At 33.4% G+C, this 23,650-nt stretch overlaps 1 protein-coding gene across 2 annotated transcripts in view; it reads left to right on the forward strand.

Annotated features, from left to right (window-relative positions):
• Nrx-1 (Neurexin 1) overlaps positions 1–23,650 on the forward strand; it is a 244,318-nt gene that overhangs the window by 25,506 nt on the left and 195,162 nt on the right. For both annotated transcript variants that reach the window (XM_077440739.1, XM_077440738.1), the window contains exon 2: positions 13,383–14,066. In XM_077440739.1, coding sequence (XP_077296865.1) covers positions 13,716–14,066 — 351 coding nt within the window. In that variant the 5' untranslated portion in view covers positions 13,383–13,715. The remainder of the gene's footprint in view (positions 1–13,382; positions 14,067–23,650) is intronic.

Below are 23,650 nucleotides of genomic sequence, written 5' to 3' on the forward strand. Positions count from 1 at the left end.
TATTAAATCTCGACAAAGGACAGTCGAATGAAATGATTAGACCGAATTCATGTTTGAGCAATCTCCGTCATACGCTATATTATATCTTGATGTATGTATATACATATATGTGTGTCGGAAAATTCCGCAACGTACGTACATATGTACGTTCGTTCGTATTGCGATATTAAATTGTCGGACGTCGCAAACTTTGGCGAACGCAAGCTTTCGTTTCGTCAAATTTGATTTATTTTAATTCAATGTCTGCAGCTCGAGGAAACGTTTGTGATGCTAACATCAAAGCGGTTAATCATTGTTTTTCCTTCGACGGGGAAAAGTCGACGAGAGTCCACGTCGAAGATTCGTCGGGAAAATTCTTCATTATAATGTAATCCATTCGTTAGGCATTTTTATTTCCTTTGATGTTGCCCGATGAAATGTTCAAAACAACATTTTTTTTACTTTATATACATATACATACATACATGCGTACATACATTCATACATACATACATAGGTATGTATTATGATAAAATGTAATATTTATTTTACGCAAAGTGCGTAGAGCTCCTTATTATAATTTGATACAAAAGGAGAATTATATTATTTACATATGAATAAATATTAGCTCGCTTTATCCAGTTGGTTATTTCTTTCTTGTACGCTTTTTTTTTGAGCTTGTTAAAATTCTCATTTTATTTATTTATTTTCATGAAATAAAACGGAATACTACGATTACTATTCGGATATTGAGAAATATTACATTGATTTTAATAGATCGTTAAATTTATTTCGATATTGGAATATATCAAATCGAATTTAAATATGTATGTTCATGTAAATGACTAGTGGTTTTACCAGGTTTCGCTCGGTATTTGTAATATAAACCGCTTAAACGTGGCTAATCTATGTACATAATAGTAAACATTAATTTGTTTTGTAATTAAATTTATTTGCATCTGGAACTGAAACATGAAACCAGATCTGGAACTGAAACAGGAACGGATCCGGAACTCAAAACGGAATCGAAATTAAAAGCAATATCGATATCGTCGACATAGAAAATAAAATATTTTCGATAACGTTACGGATTCTACGATCCAAAACTTACATACATACATACATACAAAATCTCTTTCAAAATTATATATTAGATATTCACATTAGCATCTCCGTGTTTTTATATAATAATAAAAATTCGAAATTTTGTAATACATAAAGACTATTTATTACATATTCATTGAGAATTTAAATATTGCATTATTAAATTTGCATGCAGGCGAACTTTGATGTATTTATATTATTTTAAAAATATTTCCCTTTGAATATAATAATTTTATACTATATAATATTTATATAGACTAATATTATTACAACGTTTTTAAAAGATATAGTGGAAGTGCAGCGAGAAAGAATGTACAGTGCTTTTAAATTAAATATTTAGTTCTTTTAAATTATTATTTTTTAAATAGCAATAGATGGTATATTTTATGGTATATTCTATTTTTCATTACTATGCTGTGTTTTATGTAAGAAAACGGCATTGATTATTTGATGTAAAAATGTTAAATTGAGTAGTATAGTTTCATTGAGGATTTAAGAAGGGTTGAGCCATTGCATTGTGCGATAAGGTGACCATCCGTGCAAAAGGAAAAACTGGTCATTTTCCCGCGCGCGGAGGGAAAACGCCGTGCCATTTCGATTCATTCGTTTTTCTTTCGAGCGCGTTATCATTTCCAACTTCTCATTTCCGGTTCGGCGCTCAATCGTTAATTTCCCCGGACGTCTAATGCTTCAGACACCGAGCGGACACCGCAATCGGCCGGTTTTATGGTTCGGATATGAAAAATGTTTCGCCGTCGAACCATAAAACAAAAACCCCTCCTCCGACGCCCTCTCAGGATCTCTCGAGTGCTGGGACGCGGAAAACTTTACGGTTTGTCCGACCTTATCGCCGCTGACCAGGAACCGGAAGTAAGAATTCGGATAGTTTGAATTCGGATTCGGAAAATTACGAATATAGCATTTCGTGAGTCGAATATGATGATAGTCGCCGTCACTGGAATAAAGTTAGGTTATGCGTTGAAGTGTAACTGTAGGACTTGATTGGAATACTCAGATAATATTTATCTGAATTTTGAATGAGATTTCGAAAACATATCTACGTTGTTTGATCAACACATTTTTTCTTAAATTTTATTTATACAGATATACCAATTTTTAATTTTATTAATTTATTTATTTTGTTACATTTTATACCAGGAAGGCTTACAGGTAAACCCCAATGCGCCTTCCTGGCTAATTACAAACAATACAGCATTTTTATTATACAAGTCGCTGAATTACGAGACAATGAAAACTCGCAAATTAACGAGACAACTATTAACTTTACATAAATTTTATTGTACATCAATCATACTCAAATAGTGGTGGCATAGTAGGTAGGAAGGATTTTAGACAATTTTTAATCAGGAATCGTTTCAACAATGAAATCAGAGAAAATTGGCAAACTCTGATAGGAAACGATCGACCTTGGAGTCACATATCCAAGGTATGGCCATCGACATATCCAGGAATAGATCCCGTGACCATACATACAACCGAAAACATTGCATGCTAACCATTAATCTATGTTGCTGGTTAGTCAAATATAAATAAAAATATGGGAATAAATTTGGATTTGTCTGCTGTTTTTAAACGCAAAATCACATATGTATGTTATAGCTTAATATTACTTGCAGAAATCTAAATGTCTGAATCCTTATTCATTCTCGTTTGCTCAATGCTGAGCGTCGTGGTCATTGATGTCGTCTGGAGTTTGATGGAAGATCCATTTCGATTACTTCCGGTTCTGTATCAAGATGAAGGCAGCATTCAGGGACGATCCAGTCAGCTCTTTGGTTTGGTCTGACCATCTTATGGAAGATCGTCCTCTCGCTCGCCTTCTCTCATGCGTTTCGGTGACTACCAGCTTCTTCAGACTCTTCATATTCTTTCTAGAAATCTGGCCAAAATAGTAAAAACCATTTCCTTACATGTTTTGGAGTCAAATTCACTCTCAAACGGTCAATTCATTCATATGGGCAGCATCAGTCTCCAATATTACATTTCAAATGCATCTAGCATGTCCATTTTTCTCTTCTTCAGGACCCATGTCCACGATGCAATTGGGAACATTAGATATCACACCAAACGGTTTTTGGTTCTCTTTATAATGGAACAGTTCTTCCCTTTTTTTTACGAGATTGAACATTGCCGTTGAGACTCAAAGCTGTCAACAAATAGGGGCTTTCTTTATATCTAGACCCAGGTGTCTACTATCTATGTCTACTATTCTATTCTACAAAGAAGTTCAGCTATTTTTTCCTCATTGCTGGTCATTAACGTCATGTGTCATCCTCGAATATTATGCTAGAAATTTTTCTATCGCATAATTATTATTTCACCTTCCCATCCGTTGAGTATTTTTCTCATTATGTCATCAGCATCTACAGACATTAACTATCATCATAATCTACAGCCATTCACCATCCATTGCTGGGTGAAGGCCTCTTCAACACGTCTTCACTCCTCTCTGTTTTGCGCAACTCTCATCTACATATATCACTCCACATATTTTCCTAATTTCGACTACCCATCTTCCCTGCGGACTTTTTTTCACCCTTTTGCATTCTCTCGGGTACTATTGAAGCATTTATTTTGTCCACCTTTCATCCATTCTTCACTTCATTTAATATCTTTACGGATTCCTTTACGTATGGCAGTTGAGAAAAGCGGATTCCTTATAAGATGAATTCTTGAATCGTTTGTAGGATGCATGTATTTCCATTTTTTAAACGGTTTTTAGCGATAGACATAATTTGTTTTGTATTTATTTTTAATTTTGAATCTGGAAAGAGTATGCATTCCCGTCGGACCCCTTTTTGGACTTTTTGATTTTTTTTCGAATGAAACTCATCTCCGGTTTATAGCAATATTAAATGCAACTTGTTTTGTATCGCGGCTATCACTAATATACATTTGTACATATTTATGTAATTTCCCAAATATATGTGTGTATGTATTTCTCTGGAATGTACAACGATGAAAAAATATTCAAGAATTTAATTGCTTGTACTTATGTACATATATGTAATATATACACAAGTCAGAAGAAGACTTTTTGTGTGTCGGCTGAAAGCTAATATTTCAGGCGAAGTTTACGAAGTGAAAACGCCTCGCACGTACTCTCTAAAGTAGAGGCGAGGCTTAATGGCACGAAAGATTCACAATCGTCCGTCCATCCACCCTTTAAGTAGAGATGGAAGGGACACAGAAAGCTCAAGCAAGCCGTTAAACTCGTTAAAGGGTGGCGAACCCTTCGCCGAAACGTCGGCCTAGACGCTCGCCCCATTGCTAATCATTGAATCGGATTAGACTGAAAGCTCAATAGTGTTGTCTTGTCGACTCGTCCGTCCATTCAAAGCATTTCCCCGACGACGAAGACGTGTCTGTTTGACAAAAGGTGACCAATGGATTCGTAATGAATTGGGTATCTTCAAAAAGTTATGACGGCATTTGAATAGTCTCATTTATGTATTGAGTAATATGTTTGTATGCGGATGTGTAAGGAAAACTTTCATATTTTTTTACTAACCTCTTATACGTTTCACATGGTTTTCGTGTAAGCGGTCATTTTTAATGTATACTTATCAGTTGTAAGATTACTATTGAAGGTGTTGTTATATATACATATATGTTAAGATACACTTGTTATAGATATGTTAATATACACTTATTGCTGACAGAGCTGACAGGAATTGAAAGTTTGTAATATTTGAGATATTTAAATATGTTATAAATAGTAATATTGTAATCTAATGTTGCTTAGGTTGAATTTGTATGTCTTTCAAGTTGGTTGCTAAACACGTTTGTAGTATACTTGTGTGGCAACAAGCGTGAGAGTTGCAAATTGCTCAAGTTGCTAAACACTAAATCAATCGAAGTTAATTGAATTGTTTAAAAGACTGTTTGTTTGTCATTCAAATTTTTGAACATTTTAAAATCCTATTGACTGTTTGAAACTTGATATAATGATAAAAAAATGCTTACCGCCATGTATGTTTGTATGAAAATCAGGCATAAACTTATGCAATCATCAAATAGTTTAGTTGTAGGTTTTATGAGAACAAGCCACGTGCTCATTTTTGTTTCGATTTTATGAACCAAATTCTTTTCTTTTGGTTGTTTAGAATAATTCTATTAAAATGGATCTTATCTCTTAACTTTTCATTTAATTTTTTACTCGGATTTTATAGAAAATAATTAATTATGACTTATTTATGTAAATCTAAAATATAATATTTATATATACATATTTGTATAAGGTTTTCTTGTCTTATTATAGACCCATCTCAACAAATAAGCTAGAAACATCGGAAAATTCTTACAGGAGAAGGTTGATCTGTATTTTTTAATAATCACAAGACCTCGTTAGCTGCGTCTTTGGACGGAATTTAAACTCACTACCTATCTACTGGTATATCTCTACCAGTGCGCTACGGTGTGTCTTTTTTATTTATCAATTTATCAAGAAAGCAAAGGAAAATTTATAAGTGTCCATATTCTAAATTGTATTTTGCTGTTTAATAATATAAATCATAGTTAGATGAGAAATTCTTTTGAAAGTTGGGTTGGATATGTATTTGAAAATCCACAAATTAGACCGTTGAGATATGGTATGTGTACTTGTCGGATGTATGTATTTCACGTTATCGAATTATTTTTATTATACTATTCGGATATACCCTGCGGATAAGGAGGTGTCCGGATAATCGAATAAATCCCCTCCCCCCACCCCCCATTCGACGTCCTCTTACCCCGTTCCAAAGGACGAGGGTCGGATAGGACGCGGCCGTGCCGGCTCTGTCGTCTGGAAAATGTTACGGTGACCTTATCTCAATCTAGGGTTTACGCGTAAGTGGGCAGGGCAGCCCTATACGTCAGTTAACATCCTATTTAACCCTTAGACGCCGTGAATCATTGCCCGGGCGGGGGGGAGGTGATGGTCTGAGTCGCTATCTGATGAGCGCGTGCGCTGCATTTTTGGATTCCGAACAAAAAAATAGATAAATTTTCATTTCGGAATGTTGTCGTCTTCGTGTTTTTTTTTTTTTATTTTATTTTTATGGCTGAAGTTAATTAAAGGTCGCTTGAGGTTTTTATGATGCCTTTAATACTGCAGTAAACGGAATGGACACTAAAGTGAAATATTGCATGAATAGAATGTGCATTGAAAATTTTTAATTCAATTTTTTAACACACTATCAAACTACTTACAAACTTTTGTAGATTTATGAATTAAGTTTTGAAATTTTGTCTACAAATTTATGGGTATTTTTACAAGGTTTTCATTAGTTTTAGCTAGTGTGTTTGCAAGAAATTCCTTGTGTTTGCAAAACACTTCCGACCGCTTTGAAACTTTGCCATTTTGCGAGGTTTGGCCCCCGATAGAGATTTCAATTGTGTTGATATTCAAATATAATCGTAATTAATATTAAATAATAAATAGATTCAAAAATTTTGGAGCCTGTGACAGCTAGCTCTTAAAAGCCGTAGTCTTGTCTGTTTGACTTTCTGACCCCTACTCGTTTTGTAAGATTTTAATTGTTTAAACGTGTTTAAACTTCAACTTTTTCTTATCTTATAAAATTTACATTACATATTTGATCTCATTATCTTTCATATATAATTGAACAAAATCTGACTAGCGGAAGTAGCATTTTTGTGAGTTTCCCAACATTAGCGTTCTTTTATCGAAAATGGTCTCATAGACCATATATGTGAACTTGTACATATTTATGTTTTACTATAGATTTTTTTTTTACACTCCTTACATTCCTAAAATACACCAAAGTCATGGGTCAAATCGGATTATTTTAAACAAGTCTAAATAACAAGTTTAAATAACAAGTTTATTAATACTTTGTTTAATAAATGTTTCTTCATAATGGAAACTTGGAGGAAATTAATCGATATATTATACCATTTAAATAACACAAGCTTTATATGTATATATATAAGAATGTCTGTCTGTCTGTGTGTCACGAATAGGATCCTAAACCAATGAACCGATTACGATGAAACTTTGAGGATTTGTTGTATGCATGTTCGGGAAGATTACTGGGAAAAAATAATCGCCCAAAAAACGGGAACGGAAAGGGGAAAAACGGGAATGCGTATCATTAAAACGCAATAATTCAAATGAACGGGAACGAGAACGGAAACGGGAACGGGAATTGCATGGGTTAGTGTGGCATTGCAAGGCATGCCGGGTTCAGCTAGTAATATAATAAGTATTAGTCATATATTTTCTAACTAGAAACTCGGTATGAATATATATATGTACATATAAGTCTTTGCATATTCAATTGTTGCTTAAATGAAATTAAAATAGCATGTTTTATAATTGGATATTTTTCGTATGACTGTGAGTCATCAGGCCAATAAAATATCATTCTTGTTCTCTTTGCTGATAAAAGAAAATTTTTTTCGCGGGAGAAAATATGGTGATTCTAAAGACGACACTTTGAGTTACCGCCACAGTTGATACTTATTATCGCGAATGGATCTACGTTCGTAGTTTCTATCGCGATGGATCGGTGAATAATTCTTATCGCGATACTTACCATCGCGAATGGAACTATGTATGTCAAAACATGCTACGATGATTGAAAATGCATATACGCACATATAATGATAGGAAAATTGATGTAATTTATCAAAGTCTTCATTGCATCTCGTTTGCGGATCGACGGTATCAGCGGCCGTCTGAAAATCCAGGTTAAAGCACGGTTATATATTTCTCCGTTATAAATCGTTATCCGTTTAACGCCCATTTTTCGAACGGTTCGCGGAGGTTTTTCTCTCGTCTGTTTTCCCTCGCTGTACACGGTTCCCGTCGAAAAGGGGATCCTTTATGGTGTTTGGCGCCTTCGGGACCAACGGGATGCTGGAGCTTTAAGCTCGTCTCGATTTTACGAGCGTCGAGTGCAATTAAAGCGTCAGCGTCGCGTTCGGAAAACCGTTAACGGCTTTTCCCCCGCTTTTCCAGCTCCCACATTGACGACCGTATGAAAATTTCCGCCGCGCAACGGCACTTTTGAGATTCGATATCGAATTTGTCGCATTAATCGTTTTCGTTGTTTCGCGTATCGTTTCGGGGGATTGTCGAGATTACATTTTATTTACTTTAAAATTCGTTCATCATAAAATATTGTGAAAATCGTCAATGGTATGTATGTATGTATAAGCCAATCGGTAATAATACAAAAAAGGGAAAAAGTTTGTTTATACCAGTGCAGCTCAATCTGGCAAGTGCACGTAAACAGCTGTTGGAAAAAAAATATTCTTTAGTACATTCTATTGTATATGGATACATTCATATGTGCGCGTAACGTGTCCGAAGCAGCAGTAGCCGACACAATATATTCAAATTATATAGCAGTACATGTCACTGAAACGTATTAAGTAAAAACGTTTTTTTTTAAATATTCACGTATGATGTGACGTCACAGTGGCGAGTGTACCCGTACTTACAAAAGTGCTGTGTATATAAATATTTTCGGAAACGTCATATTGTGACAGTATTGATTCGCAAGTAATATTGCGCTGTATCATCGCACTTTGTAATGTATATCTAAGCCAATTTTTCCTTCGTAAAAAACAAGTATGAACGTGTCAAATATAGGTGGTACTGTATAGTACGACTAGAAGTAGTTTTTACCGTTCAGTACTGGATAATATAAACCGACCATAAAGAGGAAAGTAAAAAGGGAACTAAACTATTTAATTCTATAAATACTTAATTGGTACATATTTCCAGGAGGTGTTTTTCGAATTCATATGAACGATATATGTATGTATATATTTTTTATGTAAAATCACATAGAAAGATGTTCGGGAAAATTTTATTAATCACCAATAAATATTTTTACAATTATATACAAACATATGTACATACATACATACAAACATACATATATGCCGTTATATTTGAAAGTGGAAAAAATCAGCTTTACTTCATTTTGGGAAATATTTCGCAAAACATTATATATAATGTTTTAAATATATACATATATATAAAAATACTGGTGGCCTGTAATACATTTATTCTGCTTTCCGATAATCTGGGGATATCTAATTAAAAGAATTGTTAGTAATTTTTGCAAATTGGACTTCCGCCACCTTCAAATATAACGTCTCATATATTCGGTATATTGATGGAGAATTTTTCTCTTGGAAAAAATATGTACGTTTCCATTTCGGAACAAATTGAGGAATACAAATTGTATTTCATATTAGTAGATTTGTAAATGTATAGGAATGGAAAATTAAAGTATCCCATTAATTGAAAGTCGAGTATTGATGGTCAAATTAAAAAAAAATAATAATCTCAGTTGAATTATTTAGCTGCAAGCTACTCGAATGAAAGTTAAATATTTGTATTCTTCATGTGCTAACCCAGAGATTATAAGGTTTTGGGAAGAATTCGTAAGCCGGAAGTAGTAATTTCTTTTAAAACAATATTTCATTATTTAATTTTGACCTTTTAAATTATTTCTGTGTTTTTGATAGATTTTGTATAGTGATTTTAAGAATTGAAAAATTTTTGAACAAAATCTGACAAGTGGAAGTAAAACTTTTGTCATGTGTGATTTTCCTTGCGCTCAAACTTGTATTGAAAATGCTGTCAATATGTAGGCAGTATAACTAAATGCGCGTGTGTGATAATCAAATTTGATTTGTATACTTCTTATATTCCTCAAATTCATAGTTTAAGTCTCATCCGAAATTTTAAATAACTATTTTTATCAAAGAGGTTCATTAACCGTTTATCGATAACAAAAACGTTATCCGACTATTACGATGAGTTTCTAAAGGAATGTTTGATTTATACAAGTTTTTGATATCTTCTCAGATATCATATTTCATCAAAAAGTAAAGTTTCTCCATTGGATTTAAGAAAGTACCGTATATTTGTATGAACATAAGAAATAGGCTAATCAATATGCAGGTTGGCGAATATGCAAGAGTTGCATTGTCTCATTCGTACGTTACCATAAATTTTCCTTGAAAAACATCGTGATATATGTTTATGGTGATCGTAATGGTTATCGAGGATCAGCTCTAAAAGCAAAAGGCGGTACACCCGTAGCCATGAATACTGATATACCAATAAAATCCATAAATACCTAGAGATATGAGACGCGGTCGGGCGAAGCGAATTCGATCGGGAAAAGCGCATTGCAGTTTTATTCTCGCGACAAATTTACACACGCCAATATACATATAGTAATATCTAAGGGAATGATTTCTTTTTTCTCCGATTTTTTTTGTCGGCCGATCGGTATAGTCTGTTATAAAACGATTATTTCGTGTTTTTCCTCCGGTCTATGATGAACGTATTTCATTTCGCGAATCAATCGAAGTGTGCGAGCTCTCGATTGGCCGGTCGAAATATGAAAACGTTCGGATGCACAGATACCGGTTTTGGGCCTTTTTTCATCGAAAGCAAAAAATAAATGTGAAAGCTTGTGTGAATTTTCAGCTGAAATTCCATTAAAAAGTCAATTAAATTCAGAACAATGCCGTCGAGCGGATAACAATGAGCTTTATTGGTTTGTATCGATACTAATACGCTTATGCACGTGTCGGAGAGGACGTGGTTAAAAAAAATCACAAAAAAATCGTTACGAGGCACAATTGATTATTTTGAATTGATTTTTCGGAATGAATTTCACTCGATGTGTTTTTGTGAAATTTTTTTCGTAATATTTACTTGATATTCGAATATTGTGATTCTTTTTGTCCCGATGTGTTGCCGTCTAGACTTACGTATATTACAGAAGTCTTATAAAAACATAAGTTCATAGCCCTTTTAAAATAACGGGATCTCTCTCTGGTACAGAAGCTTCATTATCATTAGTAAAAACAAGTTTTTATTCACATTTGAGATTTCATTTGGAAAATAATATGTAGATTTACATATTTTATCAAAAAGGGCATAGATGTCCTTATACTATACATATTAATAATGTTTGTCAAGTTTGAACACAATTATATATATTAACATAATCCACCTGTTTTCAATCTACTGGTTCTTCGTTTATACAATTGTATATTTTTATAAAATAAAATAGTTTTTGGTCGACGAATCTCTTGAAATCTCTTTTGTCACGTGTAAGAAAATATTTTATTGTTAGATTTGAAGATCAATTATATGTAAGTATGTATAGGTTTTAATGATTCAATATATTGAATATTTTATATGATTGAAGTGTATATTACTGGGTTAGATATGTATAAAAATAATGTGGAGGAAAGTAAGAGGTTTTGCAACAAACATTTTTGATAAAAAGTATGAATGGTGATTTCTTTATATAATAATATTCAGACGGATTGGGTATATTATATTTGCGGATGTGTCTAGGGTGTAATTTAGGTATGATGCGAGATAAAAAAAGCCTACACTGTCTTTGTGTGTGAAAATCGCAACGGGCGAGATGTATCTTTCTTTTGTGAGCTTTATTTTTCGCCGGGGTGAAAAATACCCCCGCACGGTTAATTTAGCTCTCTCACTCTCTTTCTCTCTATGTGCGCGATTGCCCTTTATTCGTCATAATGTTTCTCGATTATTTTCCGAGATAAAAAGGCACCAAGAAAGCTTCTGAAACGTGGAGATTGATGGATCATTAGGGAGCCATTTGGGAACCGTGAACGCGAAAAGGGGTCTGTGCGACCCCACTTTTCTATTATAAGAATGTATAACATGCTTTCAATCCCTATACATATACACGTACGTTTACAGTAGGGTATAAAATAATATACGGATAGAGGCGGTGTGCAAATTGACAGCAGAGGAAAATAGCGAACGAAGCCCTGGGGATGTGGAATAAAATTGCATTTCTGACGTGTACAGCAAATTTTTGGCATTCACATTAAATTGCATACATTTAAAATTTCTATTTAAAATTTTGAATTGTGGAATATATTGTTATCTATTAATATAATATTAAAATTTGATAATGTATGATCAAATTTTACATTTTCCGTGAGAATGTATTATATTTGCTTAAAAAAATTTATTACAAAGATTTTTATTTTTGAACTTCAATTGAAATCTTGTGTTATATTTATTATCCCAAACTTTTTAAGAAAATTTTTAATATTATATTTTTGTTATAAACATATATTAAAAGTAGAGTAAATATTTAGACATATTTTTCTTCAATTTTAGCACGATTTGTTGTAGTAAGTCTCGACTCATATAATTAAAGGAAAAAGTCATAGTATAACAAAGATTTTGAAATAATATATATGTATGTAGGTACATATATACGGTAATTCAATGGATGTAATAATTAGTTTAACTGTCATTTTCTTAAATGTCTTTTGTTACAGTCATATTTAATTTATTTAATTTGTATTTGTTAAAAGTATTTGGGAAAGGCGGAAATGGACCCAGTGTGTTTGTTAATTTTCTGGCCACAGTATCATATTGGGGTGACCTGTAAAGACACTGTGTTATACTTTTGTATTAAAAAAAATTAAGTTATAATATAAAAAAACAAATATCACATAAGATAAATAACAAAAACATCAAAAAAATATATGTATATAAAGGACTCAAAATAAATAAAATACAAAAAAATTACCGGAAAAAAGAAGAACTGCAAAAAAACATTTATTTAAAGGAAACAATCAAATCAATCCTAAGTAACTAGAAGTTAATAAATCATTTGATAGACTATCCAAATCTATTTGAAAAGAAGGATTCTCTTCATATTGAAGTAAATATCTTTTTGCAGTGTGAAAGAATTACTTCTCAAATTATCGATATTGTTGAACGTTAGGAGGTTTATTATTGGACAATTGTAATGGTCATTTATAAAATTTATAGACTTCAATTAGATCACCTCTCATTTTTCTCGTCTCCAAAGTGGAAATATTCATTTTTTTCAATATCATATCATATGGAATACGAATTGTAAATAGGTTTTTTGAGTTATTTTTCCTATTATGCTGTACATTAACATATAAGTAATATAATACTATGATTACTAACAAAATTAAATTAAAATTGTAAAATAGAAAATGATCAGTAGATCGGTAGCTATTAAAATAGATATAAGATGTATTGCGAACACAATTTAGTAATAATAAAAAGCATTTAAAAATCAAAAAAATATCATATGGAAGTGATTTATGTTACGAAGGCATTTTTGCATTTTTATTGTATGTATGTATGTATGCATATGAAATTTTTATATTTCCAAGAAAAGCCATTGCATGACTTTGAATTCAAGGTCAATCCAATCATATATCGAACGTCAAAACTAAATCGATTTCTATTTTTGTTTCAGGACATGTGAACTCGAGCGCGGATCACTTCACTCGTCGTCTTCATTCGCCCAGTTTTCCCGGTTTATTATGCGATCGATAGTGAAAGAAAAGTCAGTTTGACACATCTACACACCTACACACACATCCACACTCCTACACACATTCACGCGCAAACAAAAACACGTCGTGCTAATCTCGCGTCGCGTCAACATGATCAAACGAAAGTGCAACGTGTCGTCGCCGTGCAGCTAGGGGAGGAGCGATATGGTGGTGTGCGTCGCGAAGCACTCTCCTAAAGTGGGATAATCGGCAGCGTCCCTTTCCGCCCTCGCCCCGAAATTAACCCTTGCGCGATGTATCCGTCGAAGGGTCGCCGTCGCGATGGACCCGCGGGCCACGCGCTGAGGTTGCTGGGGCTGATGGTGTGTGTGGTGTTGTCGTCCAGCTTCGTCCTGGACGGAAGTCCGAACTCGTACTCTCAGTTCAGGAAGTGGAACGCGGCCACCAACGGGAGTCTGGAGCTGGAGTTCAAGACGGACCAGCCCAACGGTCTGCTCCTGTACACGGACGACGGTGGCACTTACGACTTTTTCGAGTTGAAGCTCGTCGAGGGTGCCCTCCGGTTGAGGTACAATCTGGGCGGTGGCGCTCAGATCATCACCGTTGGCAGGGACCTCAATGACAGTCATTGGCACAAAGTCATGGTGAGTCGCAATATGTATATGTAATTTTGCTTAGTAGTGTTTCGGTCGTTATTAATGGCTGGAATCGAATTCAATGACTGGCACATATGTATGTACATATGTATAGTCCGCTCCGCTACAAATCGCTGCAAAACATGCGGCTTGTTATATATTGGAATAACATTCAACACTAAAATGCATTGAAGTTGACATACAATGGTTCAAAGGTGTAGATGTTCGTTTGAATTAGATACAAAATGTATCTATGATTTGAAAAGACGCTCACTACGTCAAGATCAAATTTATTAGTCAAGTGCAAAGCTCCCTTTTGTCTGAGCGAAAACCTGCGATCGTGTAAAGCCAATGTTTCTTTGAATATCCGAAACATTGAACAATCACGCGAAATGCACCTGGCCATACATTACATCATCCCTGTATTTCATCCGCATAAGGGTCGTGCATTGTTAAGGATACCTTTTCAAATGCAATAATAGTTTTAAAATCAATTCACCACTATCTGCGAAAATCTGAACACCTGGATCTATTGTATCGATCTGACAAATCGCAGCCATCTGATTGGTGGTAGACATCCGAAGACACCTCCTCCCTTATAAGAAGTTTAATATATAAACCCCCACTTATAACCAGTAGGGTAGACGGAAAGAGAGTAGACCGGGTAGACCGAAGTAGACAAGAGACTCTACCGTAGTACACTCTTACAGAGAGATTGACAAAATATCAATCGTTCAATACCAACCACCTTAAATTACCTTGTAAACAACGCTGATTGTTGACCATCGACCGACCCATGTCGGTCGCACTCTGTTAACTACCAACAATAAAGATAAAATAATACACGAAAACCCATATTTGAATTTGACGACGCTGCCTTGGAGATATTCACCAACACTGATCCCGTTCCCTCACTCTGTTAAATCATAACAGGCTGAATGCTCATTCAGATTTCGGTATTTTTCGTCTCGACGAAATTCGCGACCGTTTGACCGCATGTTCACTCGAACGTGTATCGATGTCAAACGTATGGGTCTACCTCACGGCACCGAAAGTCAAAAGATCGAAAAATCAAATATTGGAAGGCAAAGATCAAAAAAAGGGTGCATGGTAAACGGTACTATGTATACATATATAATACATATATACATCAGTGGCATGCGGTGAAATTATCTCTCTTGTCATACAGCCTTGTTTAATGTGCGCGCGCATGATACGGGCTGAAAAGCCTGTTCCTCTTGTATCCTCCTCGCGCAAATTAAGTGAGGATGTACGACGGGGAGAGAGAGAGTTTTACCGCACGCCACTGATATGCCACTGAGGTGAGGTGACGGTCACCCCAAACGTATGGATGTCTCTTTCGCACGCATAAATTTTGCCGCGAGTACTGCTCACACCTATGTCAACTCTATGTCAGATTCCCAATATACCTCTTTACTAGTCATGTGATCCGGATACTTTTGCCTGTTTAAACTTGCCAGAAAGATCCAACTCAATTTTAATAATGGCCAATCATCAATGCACATCGGAATGTCATCTGCGCGAACCAATGAATATCTCGTCTTTCGTACATGCTTAAATTCAGACAGTCGCGAATTTCGTCGAGATGAAAAATACCGAAATGTACCAGGTATATGTAGAGGTCGTGGGTTCAAGTCCCGGCCAAAATCGAGTGATTTTTACTGTTTTTATTTATTTCATTAATTAATACAGATAAAAACCCTTTTTTATTTTTACTTCAATGGTCAAACATTGTACATATGTAAGTGTTGTAAATATATTACAATCATTCGATAAACAGTTATGTTTTTATACATATTATCATAGAGGGTTCTAGGACATTTACCCCCCTGCACACATACCCTCCGGATACATACCCACGGTCATAAACCTCTTGGACATTAACCTCCCCGTGCAAAAAGTCCCCGTACAAATAGCCCCCCCCCCGTCAAGGATAAATATATTTTATAAAAATTGACAGTATATTAAGAAAAAAGACAGTATCAATGCTAACTTATTTCAGCCAGAAAAAATAAAGATTTAGAAATACAGATATTAATAATACATATGTATATCAGATTCTTTATAAATAATCAATAACAAAAAATCAGTAATCAATAATAATAATTTAAAATATACAAAACTCCAAAATCAATTGTATTTTGATGTCTTTTTCTTTTCCTTTTCTCGATTTTACAAATTCCATTATGGATAGTCTAAAAATGTTTAAAATATAATATTAATAGTATAACAATAATAAATACTTCTATTAAAATTTACTTTCAATACCACAGAACGCAAACGCTAACTGGTGACTAAAAGTCTTTTAAATTGATATTTATTCTATTTACAACAATAAATTGAAAATAAATATTGTATATAAATTGACATTCAATATTCTCTACCACACTTAATTTATTTTATTTATTACTTTACTTTATTATTAATTATTTATCAAGTATCAACATGTCTGGAGAGGCAACCGTCGTTCTCTTTGCCAGTGCTTGTTTGTAGAATAAAGTTGTAACTGCATTCGCAGACTACGTTATTCCACATGTTCATAATTTGGTAATTTTTGATTTTTGAATAAAGCATTTGTATGAAAATAAATGTATCTTTTGAATTCAAAAAATATTATTATAATATCGACACTGAATAAAAATAGGGCTTTTCTTGAATACTGTAAAATACAACTTTTGTTAGTTACCACATTATGCGCGGCACGTATTCAATTGTATCGTAATGTTGAGAATTATTAGTACTTATGTAAAAAAATCTCACCATTGGTTTGGCCTTTCATGACACCTATGGTACATATGTACATACATACATACCTATGTGTAAAATAGGATCTGGATAAGGGTCTGGACCGGGAACAGTTGCTGACACCATAAAATCAAATGTTCCTAAAATGGATAATCACACTTTTAGATCGATCGTATATTAATTCAGTATACAATCATAGTGTATCTAATATAGAGAATCTAGCATTTATTCCTCGACATGTGCAAGTTTTAAGTTGTTTTTATACAATAAAAAGGCAACATATTAAATTTGACAGATGGTGGCATCAACTTGACAGTAGACAAGCATTAGGTATAGATTAAGTCAATAGGAATTAGGCAGGAATTAAACATAAGGCTAGACATTAGGTATTGGTTTGACAAGCTCTGCTATGAGCCAACAACATACACATAACTTAAGCTTCTATCTGTCAAAATAAATTAATAATCGCGTCATTCAATTTACTCGCGTAGGATGTAGTGTTTATTCAGAAAAAATGCAGATATGCCCGACGTCTCTTAGTTGGCAATTTTAATCTTTGGCTTCAAATTATACATTTGTCAGCTTGGTTTGAGTTTTGAGCTATTATTTGTACAATATACCATCGTACATGTGTGTGTATTTACATATATACGGTAAACCAAATAACGTTTACATATTTTCCGTGTTGCTAATCGTGCACAAGCCAATCTGAAAATTTTGCGCAAGGGCTATATGTATGAACATATTACATATATTTCGCGCTCAAAAATAGTCGCGAAGTTGTCGAAACTTCGACGAAATTTCAGAGTGACACGTCGCCGAAAGACTGTGAAACTTCTGTAACCCCACGTTCGTACTTATATGTACGTGATATAATATCATATATGTATAGATAATATCTTCGAAGCTTATCGGCAATTACGAGCGAAGCAGACGAGGGTTGACCGACCCTCTCATCCCAATCTGCCAGGAGTCGGGAAATAATCCCGCATGCGAGATTAGTTTTCCCTTCCGTCACCTTTCATAATCGTAATTATTATTGTTGTGCATATTGCTGAACCGCAATCGAATATATGTGTATACTATGCACATGTGTATGGTGAACGTGACAAGTGCTCTAGTTAATTTAAACTTGCGTGAAAGTCTTGTCTCACTCACCTGAGAGGATATTAAAATGGAAAAAGTGCTTTTTTTTGGCATTTCCAACAAAATAAAAAATATAATATAACTCATTTTTACACGACTTTTCTGACAGTTTACAGCGGTTTTAAGTATTAAACTTTGGGTTTTTTAAACTTGGAGTATTTCGCCAAGTGAGCGCGCGCGTTATATTTTTTTAACGAAACGGTAAAAATATTAAGTTTAAATATTAATCGATGGTAGATTTACATATAAAGTTATAGAGCCAGCAGCATAGCTCGGACGTTAAGCTTCTGCTTACCGTCAAGAAGGTGCCGGGTTCAATCCCTGAATGAAAATGAATTTTTCAGAGTATGCTGTTGGTCAGACCTGGATTTGTGACTCCAGGTTGATCGTTTCCTATCAGAGTTTGCCAATTTTCTCTGATTTCATTGTTGAAACGGTTCCCGGAAAAAAAAAATTGGCTAAAAATCCTTCCTACCTACTATGTCACCACTATTTGAAATTTGATGGATGTACAATAAAAATTTATGTACAATTCATAGATGTCTCGTTAATTTGCGAGTTTTTTCAGTGTCTCGCAATTCAACGACTTATAATAAAAAATGCTGCATTTGTATTTGTAATTGGCCAGGAAGGCGCATTGGGATTTTCCTGTAAGGCCTTCCTGGTATATATGTAAAAAAAAAAAAAAAAAAAAAATATAATGTTTCCTTCCTTTTTTTTGACATAGTTAAAATTTGATCGTATTTATAAGTATAAATACATATTGCATAACGTGTTGGATTAGATTTTAGAAATTAAAATATTTTAAATGATATTAAACATTTAAAAATATATATACGCATATGTACATATGTATATATGTAGTACGTGTATATGAAGATATATGTACATACATATAATTTGAAATTTCTATGACGATTAAAAAGATGTTCAATGGAGAAAGTTGAGCTTGAATATAATATAAGAAAACAGTGGCATTTTTGTCTGTCTATACTTTACCCTTAAATATATCTTTGAATGAGCTTTTTAAATTTCTGTAATTATAAACGTATAATATACATAATGAGAATAGTATTCGACGCGTGGGAAGGTGGAATAACAATTGGTGAAAGATTTCTAACATAAGATTTACAGATGATACTGGCTAGCAACGAGGATGAAACTACATATTTCGCAGAATGGAGATAGAGAATAGACGCCTGGGTCTAGAGATAAACAAAAATCCTATTCGTTGACATATTTGAGACTCTCATAAAGCCCAATGCTTTAAAATACCATAAAGAAGTTGATGATTATACCTACTTAGGTGCCTTGATCTCAAGGGAAGGAGGAAGTCAATCGACAATATGCTAAAGAATAGGAAACGGTGATGGTCAGTCCGATAAAAAATGAAATAACCGTTATATTATGAAAATATCTCAATCCTGTATGTCCGCCATTACTGATTTTTTTTCGCGTACACCAATCATCAACCGCGTACCACCTAGTGGTACGCGTACCACAGGTTGGGAACCGCTGACGTAGCAAATGAAACTCTCCGCAATAGTAGAATAGTAATCTATATATTAGAAGATTGGTTAATGATCCATTTTAAAAGCACATGTTTCAATTATTTGATTTTGATTTTTAAATGCTTTTTATTATTACTAAATTATATTCACAATACATCTTATATCTATTTTAATAGCTACTGATCTACTGATCATATTCTATTTTACAATTTTAAATTAATTTTGTCAGTAATCATAGTATTATATTATTATAATGTTAATACATATGTACAGCGTAATAGGAGAAAGAGCTCAAAAACCTATTTACAATTCTTATAAATGCTCATAATACATCTAATACATAATATTAATTAAAGACTCTCTAAAGTTGATGAACTAATGCAGATTGTGTTTAGGTAATCTGTGTGTTATACCTGAAGGGTATAGACATTTTGTTGTAATCACCGAGACTCTTCACAAGTGTGTTAGTATGGATATTAGTGATTCTGTCATATAATCTACTGGTTAGTTAGTTACTAATGTCTCTAACAAACGGAATATTATTAATGGCATGCAGTTTTTTCATACATAGAATAGAAGTTCGAAATTGAAATTGAATAGAAGTATATACCTTCACAAAATCAAAGCTAATAGTTTCGTTGACAATAATGGAATACTTTAATAGCAAATGAAATAGTTTCAACATTTACTTTCAATATGGATTTAGTATAATAAATACATCCTTGGTGTAAAAATGGGCTATTTGGAAAACTATTTACGAAAATGTAACAAGGTTTTCCGTTTGAAAAGTTTTTATAAACGTATCGTTTGTATTATTACATTTTAATAATAATATTCGGTTCGCTTTTGAATCAACTTCAATCAATCAAATGGAAAATAAACCACAAAAAGTCACGGTAACAAACGGGATATTATATATGGCATGCAGTTTTTTCAAATAAGTATATATGGGTGTATTATAAATTATTTTGTAATTATTTGGAGTTTGGAAAGGTTAGTATTCGAGGCGTCATTCCATACAGGTGAAACATAGGTTAATAATGGTAATATGAGCGCGCGATCTAATTTTATTTTAACGGTTCAATTATGGCGAAGTGCTAGAGTGCGATTTGAAACGAATATTTTTTTATTTATTCAATTCATTTGGTTTTTTTTTTCACTTTTATTTAAGTTAGATATTAGAGTTTCGCGTGATTTATGTCGGTGAGCCGGCGTGCGCTCTCTCCGCCCTTCCGGAGAGGTGTCTGCCGTTAAAATTCGGGTTAAAATTACAGGCTTTCCACCGCATAAATATTAATGAAGTCGGCTCGTATTTATTGTCGGCCTGAACCTCCACGTCCGTGTATTTTGGCACGGGCGAAACGATACGGAGAGACCGGTCGGTCGTACGTTGTGTCGCGACGCGGACTATGCAAATTGTTAATAATTACCCGGAGAAGTCCCCAGGCGAGTACGTTTACGCGACTCGTCCATTGCTCGATATACATACATATTATTTAAATATAGTCATTTGGCGTGTGCCTTGTTTTATTATCGAAAATTGCCGGAAAAGTGTCGTGAAATTTTTAATCTGATGCTCGAGCTTGTTGGCTTTCGTAAAGTATAACCATATTGATTTGAGTAACTGTGATTTTAATTGATTGTGTGTACATAAATATAGAATTTTGTTGAAAGCTCGGAGCAATTCTGAAATTGTATTCATATTTAAATGAAAATGGTTTGGTGGATGATTTTAGATTTGTTAAAACGCCTGTTGTATAATGTTGTTTTAATTGAAAATTATTTTAGTAAAATATTTATATAAGAATATAAATTTTCAAATGAATGTTATTTTAGTTAAATTTCGCTCGAGTGTATTTGGAATAGTTTTGGATTGAAATCATAATTTTTATTATTTTTGGCTGTTATGTAGAATTAGTATGTGCTGTGGTTTTTTTAGTTAGAATAAAATATGTGTAGATCGTTATATGTATTCAAAAGATCATACTTTTAGATTTCAAAGAATACTTTACAGATATACACATACAATGATCAATTTGTTTCCATACAATCTAGGAGGAAATTTATGATTTATTATTTTTGTTTAAGCTTTTGAATTATTTAATTGATAGTCCTTATTTATTAAGTAATATTCTATTCCAATGTCCAATGTCAGATTCCTCCGTAATTCTTCGTTATTTCAAATTAATCGCTGGTGTACCAACTATTCCTGTAATTCCTTTGTTTAATAAAGATCTCGCTCTTCTTTAAATAATTTTCCATCTCATTTTGATCCGATTTGTTATTTTTTTATTTCATCATATCTACCATTATTTAATGTTTTTCTTCTTTGTTTTTATTTTTTTATTGTTGTCATTAATCTTTAGAAACTTTTGTTATGTTATACATATGTTATAACAAAAAAATTCGTAACCGAATGCAGTCACAATTACAAATATTCTTTTGAATACAAATAGAAAACTTTAGAAATGAAAAAAACCAAAATAAATACATAATATCATATCAATTGGTAACTTTCCTATATAATAACCCAAACCGTATTAGAAACCAATTAGATAGACTGTGAAGAGCTAATGCATTCTTGTAGATATGTATGTATAAATAAAAACTTTAAAATTTTTATGCCAAATGAGTAAAGAAGCGATTCAGTAATATATGTAATACGGAACTTATTTATGAACTGTTTAATTTCAAATAAAAAAAATATATATATAGGTTAATAAAATTAGTGAGAAAATAATAAGTGAGCATAACAAGTATATGTAAGTATGAGTGAATAATTTTATATTTCATTTAATTTTAATCATTAAGTGGGTGTACTAAGGCCGGGTTTTCCATTATTAAATTTAAAGGCACCACTAGCCTGTCTCACAGTTCTAAAAACAGTTCGCTTCGTACATTGCATACGAAAATTTTCACTTACAATTAAAAATCAGTGCTGAAACAATAGCACTTACGCAACCAACTTTTGGTTAATTTAAACGTTAAAAGAGAGACTTTATCGCATTGCGAAATAGATACAGACACACACACACACAGCTCTATTTATAAATATTATGTACGCTTTCAGAATTTTCACTGTAGTTAATATATGTATATATACGTATATATATATATATATATATATATATATATATATATATATATATATATATATATATATACATATATTAAATATTGCGGTGTAATTTAGGAAAAACCAGAGACAATTCGACGGTTATAATAGCGTGACCGTGCGCAGTTAAATATAAACCAAGTTTCCTGATTACATATATTCAAATAAAACTTTGGATTACTCGACACGGTGTTTTTCCAGTGAGATAATACACACACATTACAGTTATCGCACAATACTTTCCACCTCCCCTCGCAGGAAGAATAACGCAATTTTCACGCAATTTTCCTCACGTCATCGCCGCGACGCGCGCTTATTAATTTTATTATTATTTATCGAAGACATATTGAAATTCCGAGAAACACAATCCCAATTACGATGACGGCATTGTCTTCGCATCGAGATCTTGATTAGGAATGAAATTTAATTACGTGTCGTCGTTGGCTCCAGTGTGAGTTTGCAATTATTATTATTGAACACATATCTGAGTACAGGCGTGGGCTTTCTCTCTCTCTCATACTCTCCAGAGCTGAATGATAGGCAAATTGCCGCTAAATAATCGAAATTCCCTTACCCTTTATTACGTTCGATATTGTAGGTAGGCGTCGCGATGCCTTTGAGAGGGGAAACTTTCGGTGGAAAGGCTCGATAAGGCGAATTCCACTCCGTGTAATCCCGTACGAAAACGTTGGGTTAATTATCAGAAGAATGCATACAGCTAATCTATACCGTAGTATGTATGTATATTGTATATATCTATATATACATATACATATATGTATATGTGTGTGTGTATATTATTTTGCGGTTCGAGGGTTAAATAGAATGATTATTTTACGCTTAATTGAATTCCGATTATCGTCGTGCGGCTAATTTGATTTGATCAATGTGATGAATTCCGTTCGGAAAATTGAAGCTCGACATTTGATGGTTTGTATTTCGTAGCTGTTGTAAAATTGTTTCGATGATGATGTGTGGCAATTTCAAGTGGGCTTTTTGCTTGTTTCAATTTTTACGCGTGTTTTTTTCGTTTTGTTGCGAGGCGTGTGAAAATT

The sequence above is a fragment of the Arctopsyche grandis genome, chromosome 11 (assembly GCF_051622035.1).
Source record: "Arctopsyche grandis isolate Sample6627 chromosome 11, ASM5162203v2, whole genome shotgun sequence".
In the NCBI taxonomy this organism is placed as follows: Eukaryota; Metazoa; Arthropoda; class Insecta; order Trichoptera; family Hydropsychidae; genus Arctopsyche; species Arctopsyche grandis.